This window comes from Phalacrocorax carbo, chromosome Z (assembly GCF_963921805.1).
Source record: "Phalacrocorax carbo chromosome Z, bPhaCar2.1, whole genome shotgun sequence".
NCBI lineage: Eukaryota > Metazoa > Chordata > Aves > Suliformes > Phalacrocoracidae > Phalacrocorax > Phalacrocorax carbo.
In genome coordinates, this window is record NC_087548.1 from 13,170,414 (window position 1) to 13,181,812 (window position 11,399).

At 59.3% G+C, this 11,399-nt stretch overlaps 1 protein-coding gene across 1 annotated transcript; it reads left to right on the plus strand.

Moving 5' to 3' along the window:
* Positions 1–9,343: 9,343 nt before the first annotated feature.
* On the plus strand, positions 9,344–11,274 carry MSMP (microseminoprotein, prostate associated). Its single transcript, XM_064438940.1, has 3 exons — positions 9,344–9,525; positions 10,182–10,290; positions 10,693–11,274. The coding sequence occupies exons 1-3, from the start codon at positions 9,414–9,416 to the stop codon at positions 10,880–10,882; spliced, it is 411 nt and encodes a 136-aa protein (XP_064295010.1). The 5' UTR covers positions 9,344–9,413; the 3' UTR covers positions 10,883–11,274.
* The last annotated feature ends 125 nt before the right edge of the window (positions 11,275–11,399 follow it).

Genomic DNA, 11,399 nt, shown 5'->3' on the forward strand with positions numbered 1-11,399 from the left:
CCCGCCCCGCCGCCTGCCCCCTCCCACGGGCGGCACCGCCCCGGGACGGCCAGCGCCCTCTGCCGCCGCTCCCCGCCCGGCCGGACGGCACGGGCATGGGCGGCACGGCGGCACGGCGGGGGGGGGGGGGGGCCGCAGGGAGAGGCGGGGGCTGGGGAGGGGGCGTCCGGGTTGGGGGTGTCCTTGGGGGGGGGGGGGAGTGGGGTTGAGGAAGGGGTATCTCGGTTCGGGGCGGGGGGGATAGGGATAGGAGGTGCCCAGTAAGGAGGGGTTGGGAAGGGGGCATCTGAGTTTTGGGGTGCCCCATGGGCTGGCGATTGAGGAGGGGGCACCCCATCCTCAGGGCCTCTCTAGCAGGGGTTGGGGAAGGCCCTGGGGAATGGGGTGCGGGCTGTGTGTGATGGGTCCTTGGCAAAGGGGTGTCCAGAGGAGGGGTGTCCCCGCTGAGAGGGTGTGTGAGAGGAGGTACACAGCTGTGGGGTGCATCCAGCTGATGGGGAAGAGGCATGCAGTGCCTTCGGTGTGGATATCCCCACTGGGGGCGATGGGAGGTCCCAGGGGATTTGGGGTGCAGGTGGGTGGACTGAGGAGTCAGAGCCCAAGGAGCAGAATGTCCTAGGGATCCAGATGTCCCTCACACCAAGGACGCGCTCCTCAGCAGTGGAGGGTGCAAGTGGGGAGCTGTGCCGTAGGGGTCTGGTGTCCCTGCTGCCCATCCTTGCTCGACACATGGCCTGGCTGGCGTGGGGAAGCTTTGGGGGCTGAGGGCTGGGCATGCTGGGGCGGAGGGGCTGGAGGCAGCAGGCATGTCACCACTGCAGGTTTTAAGGCTCCAGTCTCTCTGGTTTGGGGCACAGGCCTGTGAGGTCGTGGGCAGGGAGTTGGGGGGGCTGCAAGGGGAGCAGAGGGGCTGGGACCCAGCCCGTGGAGCACAGGGGAGTGAGTGCTCTGGGGACAAGGGCTTGGCTATGGGGCAGGTTGTCCTGCACAGTCCCCCAGGACACTGGAGGCTGGAATAACCTGGGCAGTGCAGGGCTGCCAGTCCTCCCTGGGGATTTGGGGAAGGACCCGAGTGGATGCCAGCCCCGGCTGCAGTGGGGGGCTGCCCCAGCCCAGGGGGACACAGAGGTGCCCTGTGTTTGCGGGGGGGGGTGTCTGTGGGGCAGGGGGGGCTTGGCGGGGGCAGCATGCCTGCGGTGCATTCCTCACATTCCCAGTCTGCTGCCTGCTCAAGTTGTGTGGGAGATGGACTGTGTGCGTGGGGGAGTGGTGGTGGGGTGGGTGTTGCCAGCCCCCACCTCTAGGCTCCAAGCTAAGGGGGGTTGGCATGAGTGTTGGGGCACAGGGGGGAGCCCTGTGGCTGCACAGGGACTCTGTGTATTTTGCTGGTACCGCTGGCCCTGCAATATCCTGCAGGCATCAGATGTGTGAGGGATGCTGCACTGAGCGGTGGGCAGGGGGTCCCTGCCCCCTCTCAGGATTTGGGGCAGGCCACCAGAGCTGTCTGTGCCGAGTTGCGGGAATGAAACCCCCAGGAGCCCCAGCACGGGTCCCCCCGCAGCTGGGGCTGCTGGGAATTGTAGCCCCTCTCGTTGGCCCTGCCAGTGCCGCTGCAGTTGTCCCCACGAATGGCATGTCCTTCCCATTGTCACAGGGTCGCAGAGCTCCCCTCACCCAGCCTGGCACAACCTGAGCTGGGGGGATTGGGTTGCTGGCTATAAATACCCTCCCTGGTCCAGCCGCAGTACGGAGCCAACAGCGATGCCTGAGCTGAAGGACAGCGCTGCCACAGGAAGGTTGAAATCCAACCAGCAGCAAATACAGGCAAGAGAGGAGAAGCTGGGAAAGTCTGGAAGAGCTTTGCCATGGGGCGTGAGGCCAAGTGTGGTGACAGTCCCACCAGGGACCACAGCCTCCGCAAAATCACCCCTGCTGCTGGGTGTTCACAGGGCACTGATGATGCCTGGACCTGTGCCCTCTGTGTGCCCCCACACCGGGCAGCCCAGCCCCAGGGCTTGTGTCCTGAGCCACGGTGGCATCTGTGAGCCTTGGGCTGGGCTCACTCAGTGGCATGGGCCAGGGTGCACCATGCTGCAAAAGAGCTGGCAGCAGTCTGGGTGGGAAAAGCCTTCTCTGACCTGTGTCCTCTCTCTGCCTGCAGCAGGCAGGGAGCAGGCAGCGAGTCACCTCTCGCACCTGGGAGGTGGTGATGCTCTCACAGGACCTGCTGTGGGCAGGATGCAGCCAGTGGAGGCAATAACCTTGGCAAATTAAAAAAAAAAATAAAAAGAGATGTGGGGGACAAAAGCAGAATGGGGTGGAGGGAGCATGGGAGCATCTGGGGGGGACTTGCCACAGGTGGGATGGGGTGCATGGGGTGGCCTGGGGAGGGGGCGTGGGTGCCAGGTCACCCCATGTTTGCATGTGCATGCCAGCAGAGGGGGCCCAGTCACCACCACCCGTACACTGTACACTGTCCACTGTACACCCCTACAACCAGGGACACTGGCTACAACCTATCAGCTGTGCCTGCTGTCACCTGCACACCTGGGGAAGCCAGAGGTCGTGTGGGGTGGCTGCCCCAGCTCTGTGTCCCTTGTGTGACCAGGGCATCCCCCCACAAGTGCACATGGAGGAGAGGAGCCAAAGTGGGGATGGCATCTTGTGGGGCTTGGTACACTTGCTGTCCCCCAGCCTGACGCCTGGGGCATGAAAGGCTGGGGCTCACCATGCTTCAGGGTTTCTGTAACTCCATTTCGCCTTCCCCGTCCCTCGATCCCATACCAAGTTTTTTAGTCTTTCTGCACTTGGTGTCCCAGGTCTTAGAGCTGACAAGTTTTCTTTCTGCAGGGCTGTGCCCAGCTCCCTAGTCCTGGGCATCTGTGTGGTGGTCCATGGCAGTCTGTGCTGGTCCATGGAAGTCTATGGTGGTCTGTGCTGGTCTGTGGTGGTGCATGGTGGTCCAAGACAGTCTGTGACGGCCCATGGTGGGCCATGACAGTTTGTGGTGGTCTATGGTGGACTGTGGTGGCCCATGGCAGTTCATGGAGGTCCGAGATGGTCTACAGTGGACTGTGGTGGTCCATGGTGGTCTGTGGCTGTCCATGGTGGCCCATGGTAGTCTATGGTGGTCCTTGCACTGCACAAGAGTATGGCGGGCACCAAGGGCACATCTATGCCCTCCTGCCCTGGGGAGCTCATGCCCATGAGGCTCCCAGCTTGTTTTCCAGGTTCCCATCAGGCAAAACCAAGCCCCAGGTCTCCAAAACTGATGATTGTTTTAAGTGCTAAAAAATGTTTTCCCACCTCCTGGAGTGCAGCAACGTGAGCTCGCAGGCTGCAGGACCTTGCCAAGTGCCTTCACCTCTGCACTGAGAGAGGGGCCAGAAACCTGTCAACCTCAGGAGGTGACTGTAAAGAGCATGGCAGGCACCACAAGTAGGTGCCTGCAGCACAGTTGGCTCCACTGGGGCTGGGCAGAGGAGCCATGTGGGCACCACTGTGCTGGGGTACATATGTCACTGGGGCATCCCTGGCGCCGCAGGAGCCCAGCACCTCCAAAAGCCACCTCATCCCAAATTAGAGAGGAACATCTCCAGGTTGGGGAGGCTTTGGCCAGGTGGGCATGAGACACACGGGGACAGGCACAGGCACCCGGGGCAACCTTTGCACATAGGGGCTTCCTATGCTCCTGCTGTCCAGGAAACCTGAAGGGCTCCTTGTCTGGGTTTGGGATTTCTGTGCCAACAGCAGAAAAAATGGAGCAGAGGCAAATGTTTTAAAGGGAAAAAATGTGGGTAATGCAGCAGCTATGTTGTTCCCCCCAGCTGAGGGCACGGTCTGTCCCAGCGTGTCCATGGGTTCAGTCCTCAACACCTGTGTCCCTCTCTGCCCCAGACCCATGGCAGGACCCTGTGAGTATCCTTGCAGGGCATCAGGACAGGACATGTCACCTATGTCCACCCTCAGGCAGATGCTGCCCATACTCAGCTGGGAGCATCAGCTGTGTTTCTTTCCCCTCCACCTGCTTTGGGACACCCAGGCCGGGTACAAGGGGTCCTGGCCCCATGCCCAGGTGGTCTCTTTCACCATGAAGACATCAGCTATCTGTGTCTTTTCCTGTAGGGTGTCTCTAAAGCCGGGCAGTACCTCAGGGTGCTCTTATGGGTACCAGCCACCAGCCCATGATGCACCAGGGAGATGAGGGGTGCAGGGGGACCTTATGACTAAAGCAGGGGATCTGCCTTTCTGATCCCAGAGAGAGGCCAGAGAAGATCTGTGGCATCCATCCAGGACCCAGGAAGCCCCAATGTCCCCTGGGGCTCTCCCTGTCCCTGCATCCCACTGAAGCATGGTGCCCAAGACAGGTCTAGGATTCCCCAGGGGCTCCCCAGCATGTCCTGGAGCAGTTACACACTGGTGTCAGCACTGGTGGCATGGCACTGCCGTGGCAAAGTCCCCTCCGTTGGGGAGCTGCCCTGGATGGCTTCCCTGTCGCAGGGTGCCTGGACCCCTGACCTCCCCGGTGGATTCCTGGGCCTAACAGGCATGTGGCACTTTTTTGGCAGGCACGGCTCCCGCATGGCCCAGGAATGATCTCCCAGGGTTATTTCTGACTCACAGGACAGGAAACATTTTGGGGTTTAAGCTGAGCTGAATAATGTGCTCATTTCCTTGTGCCGACTACAAAGCACCTGCTCCAGGGGATTTATGGAGTGCCGGCCTCTCGCACTCGCTGTGCGGCTGCCCGCCCGGATGTTTTTATTTTCCTGGGATGGCCAGCAAGTGCCAAGGCCTGTTTCCCTAAACACACCGTGCCCTCCCAGCACGTTTCCCTCAGGGGGAACCCGGGCAGAGTCATGGGCTCCAGTACACCTAGTGTGCTGGGGTACCTGGGGTGCCAGCGTGCTGGGGTGCCAGGGAGGGTGCCAGCACCCTGCCAGGGCTGAGGGCAGTGGGGATGTCTGGCTAACCCGCTGGTGCCAAAACCTGGCCTGGCACAGAGCAGCCACAGCTGGGATAAACAGCCCAGAAGAGTGTCAAAGGATGATGGAGAGGGATGGAGCATGTGGCAACCAAGGGAGGATGAGACCATGCAAGAGAGGGCAAGAGGGCAAGGGAGCCCGAGAGAGTCACGGTGTGCGGCTGCCCAAACCACAGAACCCTGCCTGACACTAGCTGCAGGGAGGAGGCACTCAGCCTGGGGTAGCAGAGCCCATCCCACTGCTGGGGACCCACAGACACCATCCCACAGCAGACCCCATCCCACAGCTGGGGACCCACAGACACCATCCGACCTGGGCTTGTAGAGCCCCTGCAAAACACTGCTGCCAGCCTGTGGTGTGGAAACAGCTTTCCCCTGTGAGGCATGTTGGAGTGTGAGTGCTGAGGCTGTGGACACCCATGGCGCATGCAGGGCATGCCAGCATGCCTCCCAGCCGACACTCCTCCAGCAGCACCGAGCTCCATCCAGCGGGCAGCCAGCCTGCAAAGGTGACATCAAGGTTTTCATTATGTCCCCTCCACTTTATCTCCTTTCTGGAGCAACAGCCTTATTGCTTTAGTCCTGGTGGGGTCAGCTCTGATCCCACTCATAGTTCCAGCCTCGGGGAGCTACCCGTCCCACTTACCAACACCAGGAGGAAGGATGGAGTGAGCCAGCTGTCATTCCCAGGGTAGCCCTCTGTCTCCTCCTGTCCCCCTTTCCGGCTCCTGGTTGCCCAGCTCTCTCTGACCCCCCTGCTCAGCTCTTCCTGGGGTCCAGCTGCTCCTGTGAGCATTGAGTGTCCAGGTGAGCAGACATGGCTCAGAGCTGGCACCTGCCTGCACGCTGCCTGCACCCTGCCCTGGTGCACTGGGAGCTCTGTGGCTTGAAGTATCTTCAGGGCACTGGACAAGGAGTGGTGCCCATGTTCCACAGCTACCCTAGGGCCCAAGGCAGCACTGGGATCCAGCTGGGGCAGCTTGGCCCAGTGATAAGCTGGGGTTGGGTTTTTTTTTTTACTGTTTAGAGAGAAAATAAAGCTCTTGTGGGGAGCAGGAGCCAAGCTCCCCAGTGCCTAAAACAGCAATCGTAACACTTCCTCGGATTTATGGTGTTTGCTTTCACAATGCCAGCCGGGATCCTGTTTGCTTCCTGCTCTGCAGCTGCAGTCCCAGCTGAAGGCTCAGGAGATTCAGGTTTTATAACACTCCTGGATCCTGCTGATGGCAACTTGTCCAGCATCTTTTATTACCCCCGTGCCTTCTGTGGGGCTGGAGTGGGCTGCTGCCACCCCATGCCAGCACCCACTGGCTTGGGCGCCCGCCCCTGCCTATCCACAGGGTCCCATGCTCTGGCACTGGGGGCTTGAACAGCAACTCTGCAGAGCAAGCACCCAACCTTTGCTGGGAGAGGCAGCCAACAATGCTGTGTCCTCTGTGGGCTGCAACACCCAGTTCTGCTCAGGGACAGCTACGATCTGAGAGCCAGGCCAGGCAGGAGCAGCTGGAACACACAGATGTGACCTTCTGCAGGGTCCTCGGATCTTCAAGGGTGCTGACTGCTCCTTAGTGGCATGCCTGGACATGCAGTTGGTCCCAGCTGTTGGCATCTGCCTGATACATCAAAGTGAACTTAACAGCAAAGCACTTCTTCCAGCCCCTACATCCCTTCTGTGGCTCATCCACGGGTCTCAGCTGTCCCCCTGAGGTGTAAGCACCAAAACTGCCTGCCCTCTTTCACTCCTGGGAGCATAACCTCCTCCAGCATGCAGTGGCTAGTGCAGCCGGAGAGGGTGTCAGGTCCTCCAGCCACAGCATCCCTTGGGTACCCAAGCTGAAGCTCCCAAGCACCAAGTCCAACTCCAGCTGCTGCTTTTGAAGCTACAGGGCTCCTCCTGTACAAGCTGGACTGAAATGCTGTGGACCCTCTGTGGGTGTGTGTGCTGGGGTCAGGGGAACACCCAGGGATGTAAAAGTGTGGGAAGAAGAGCAGCCAAGAGGGGCAACAGTGGGACTACAGGCTGTGGGGAACCACCAGCCTCATCCCCCAATGCACAGTTACAGCGTGGAGGGTGCTTTGCTCCCAGGTCCCTCTGCAACATGCCAAAGAGTGGCCTGACTCCCTTTCCTCCTCTGCATTTACCCAGTGGACTGCTTTGATGAAATATCCAAAGGCCACAAGTGGGCTGGTAGTCTTAACCCTCTCTTTGGGAAACCTGAATAGCTGCAGAAATCCTGGGAATGCCTCCCTGTGTCCCCACGGCAGCAGGAGCAGTGCCCCTCCACATGGCAGAGAGATGCTCTTGCCCCAGATTTTCAGTGCCCTTCTGGAAGCCTGGCCAGATCATGCGGGCCTCCAAATGAAACCCACTGCTTTTGTTTAACATTTGCCGTACTCGGTGATGAAACGATGATGGATTATTTCATTGTGGTTACTAGCATGCCAGACTTCTTTTTCCAAATACACAATAGGAATATTCATTTACTGCTCTGACGACGAACGCTTTTATCCTCCTTATATAGTAACAACTCTGCACCAAAGGGCGAGTTTCATTTGTCACCGATACACTTCACCATCCCGGCTCATGGCCCCACAGTTGATGGGTTATTCATGGGTGCCCCAAGTTTCTCTGATTTATTATCAGCCTTTTCCAACCGATCCCACCCACTCCACCATCCAGCCACACCACCCAGAAGGGCACAGCATCATTCAGGGCACTACGAGAGGGCTGGGGTAACTCTCTGAGGGGGAGAGGGGATGCAAAGCCAGGGCTGCTCCCTCGGAGGCAAGGGCACAAGGTGCAGGACAGGGGTGCAACAGGACTGTGAGGGGGCCCAGAGCAGCAGCGCGGAGGGACTACGCCTTCAAATCCGAAGGTGGTGAATCCAAAGCGGATAAAAGGAAGCACTTTTTTTTTTCACTCCATGCTTAATTAGGCTGTCACAGGAAAATGCTCAGGCCAAAATTTAGCAGGATTCAAGGAGGGTTTGGGCATTTATGGGGATAACAAAAATATCCAGCTATAATAGCAGATGCCAACACAAATTCTGGAAGGGATATTAAGCCTCACGCGTCAGGGTGTAAACCTATCCCAAACTCTCAGAAAGTAGGGAGCTTAATGCAGAGGCAGATGACCCACATACGCTACCACTACCGCCGCTGCCTCGTTGCCGGCACGGCCCTGTGCTGGCTGAGCCACTGGCTGGACCATCCCCAGAGCCCCGTTTCCTGCTGCCGGCAGCACCTCTGAAGAGGGCTGTAAATGTCTTTTGGCAATTCAGCTCTTTGCTTGCAGCTTCCCAGGGCCGCGTGGCTCCCGGGGCTCTGACCTCCTCCACCTCACCCATCCTGTTGCTTTGCATGCTGATAACAGCCTTATCACTTCAACTCAGAGACAGCTGCTCTGAGTAAGAGTCTGTGAGGACCACCAGCACATCCCCAGGTGGCGTGGCATCTTCCCGGTGCTTCTTGCTTCCAGCCAAGCCCCTCGTTTCCCTCTCAGGTTACTTGTTGCCCAAATGCACTTTTGCCTCCTGATTTCATCCCTCCTCTTTGTCCTGGGGCTGGTCTCCAGCCTCTGAAAGTGGCTGCTCAGCTCCGGCATTCTGCGGATGCTGCACATATGCAGGCACAGCCCTACTTTCATGGGCACTGAGCAGATAAGCCCTGGGTCATGCCTCACGCAGAGCCTTCCTCACCCGCTCTGCATCAGTGGAAGGCGCCTTACTACCTGCTTTTGGCCAAAAAACCCCACTGTCACCCCCAGCCCATGCATGGCCACAAGCCTGGCCCAGCTGCAGCCTAGGCTGGGGTGAAACTGCTGTGCCGTGGTACCTGGGAGCCGGGTGTGAGCATCTCCACCCCACTGAGGATGGTGCCATGGCATCCCGCACTGGTCATTAACCAGATGCGTGTGCTGCTCCAGTTCCTGTGAGATGGGATACTCCCGAAACCTTGGCCACTGAGAAGGATCAGGGATGGCTCAGTGTGACCGGAGGGGAGCCTGGAGCTCTCCTGGTCAGGGGCCAAGGTCTCCTGCACTGTCCATTTGCGTGCTCACCACCCTGCCGAGGGCAACCCCGCTGGGATCGCTTGGATCTCCCCTTGCTGCGGAGCCTTGCACCCACAGGGGCTTCCAACTGGAGACATTTCTGGAGGGCATGAATCAGCTTTTCACAGCTTGTTAAAAATCTTGATCCTACCTCTTGTTTTCATGCCTTTCAAATCAGGAAATGAGTTTTACAACTTTTCCAGTGGGGCACAGCTGGTGGCCAGGGTCGTAAAGCTGAACTTTATAAATATCTCTTGTGGGGATCAGGGGAAGAGCATTAAAAAGGCAGAGAGAGAGAGAGAGAGAGAGAAGGGAAAGGAGCAAAGGCAATAGAGAAGCAAGGCAACCTCAGCAAAGAAGCCCAGCTCAACATCGGCCATGGCCATGCGAGTGCAGAAGATGGGGTGTGCTTGGGGCAGACTTTGCCTGCTGCTGTCCCTCCTCCTCCAGCTGCCAGGCTCCCAGGCTAAATGCTACTTCCAGGCTAAAGGTAAGCAGGGAGGCGAGCTGGGAAGACGCTGATGGGAAGAGGAGGCCTTGGCTTTCCCTGGGGTGGTAAGGCTCTGCACTGTGTGCCTGCAAAGTGCAGAAGGGACTGTGCCGAGCTCAGGAGTGCAATCATGGGCCAGGGATGAGTGGAAGGAGCAGTCTATAAACCACAGAACAGCTCCCCAGGGCTCTGGCTGAGAAACAGCTCACTGGGCCATGAAGAGCTCCTGGCAGGAGCCCAGCTGGGGCCAAGAGTGTAGGACTAGCAGCAAAGGGAGGAGGGCTCCCCATCCTTCCTCTGCTGCCTCCCTCCAGGGCTGCAGAGATGCTCAAACCCCAAGGGGTGCCAGATATGTCCTCTCCAGGGAAGCAACAACCACTGCCTCTGCCTCAGGCCCCTGGGGCAGTGGGGAGAGCCACAGGGCATGGCCAGGAGAGGACAGATGGGAGCATTGCCCTTGGCAGATGCCTAGGCATCCCACCCCTGCAGGGTGGTGCAGAGCCTACCAAGTATCTTCTGTACCATGGGGCAGAAGGTGGGAGATCATCATTTCCCCCCCTACATATCCCCTCTCTGAGGGCAAAGGGGTGCCAAGGTGGCTCCCATACACCCCAGAGCAGTCCCATGTATGCTCATCTCCACTGTTTCCTTTGCAGCTCCCTGTGAGTATGAGGGGAAGCAGTTCTCCCTCGGCGAGTCATGGCTGAGCACCAACTGCCTGCTCTGCACCTGCCTGCACCCCATCGGCGTGGGGTGCTGTGAGACGTGAGTGAGGGTCTGAGGGGTGCTGGGGGCGGGCTACTGCTGGCGGTGCTGCCCAGCCACGGCACCTCAGCAGGCAGGAGGTCGTGTGGGTCTGGTGGCTGCAAATGCAGCGGAATAGATGTCAGAGCCCTGAGGGGGCTGCGGGGCGCCAGGCCCTGGTGGTAAGGGGCAGAGGCGGGCAGGGGCCCACTGAGGGTGGTGGGGTGAGTCAGGGAGACAAAAGAGCGGGCTGGGGGTGTGAGACAGCACCGCGAGATGGCAGGAGCTGTGGCCCAGCCTGCTTGAGCTGGCCTGGGAGACACCCCAGTCAGCAGGGCTGGCAGCAGAGGAGCCACCCGGCCCCGCCAGCAGCCCCCTGGCACAGACCAGGGGGAGCTGACAGCGCTGTGCCCTCTCCTGCAGCACCCAGCACCCCATCGACTTCCCTGACTGGTGTGAGGCCCACTACGACTCGCAGACCTGCCAGATCTCGGTGGTGCAGAAGGCCAACCCCAGCCTGCCCTGCGTGAAGAGCATGGAGCACGAGTGGGGCTCAGCTGGCACCCCTGAGCCACTGAGCAACAAGGTGCTGAGTGCGGGGCTAAGCAGATAGAGGCTCAGCAACACCCTGTGCCCCCCTCCCCTGGCATCATCCTCCCTTCTCCAGAGCAAACCTCCTGCATGCTCCAGACCTGCCCCATCCCATAGAGACGTCACTGCTGCCACCTTCAAGGGAAACCACTATCCACACACTATGGTTCTGAGTTAACATTTACACCCTAGCGCTGCCATGGTACGGCTTTGCTTCCACCTTCAGCTTCCTGAACTGGACTGGGGCGCCCTCCCCGTGAGATGTCCTCTGCACCGTGGGAAGGTGAATCCTATGGGATCTCCTCCCAGGTGGGCAGGAAACCTCAGCTACTAAAGAAAGGGTACAGGACCAAATTAGCCTGCATCGCAGTCTTTTACTCCTGCATCCAGCCACAAGCTAAGGAGCTCCCTCCTCCCTCCGAGACTCCCATTCCCCTGCAGAGCAGCCACTGGGAGGTCACTGGGGAGCACCACAGCCCTTCACGCAGGACCCATGCACCCCGGCCAGCCTTTTCTCTGCCGCAGAGCATGAGGGGGCA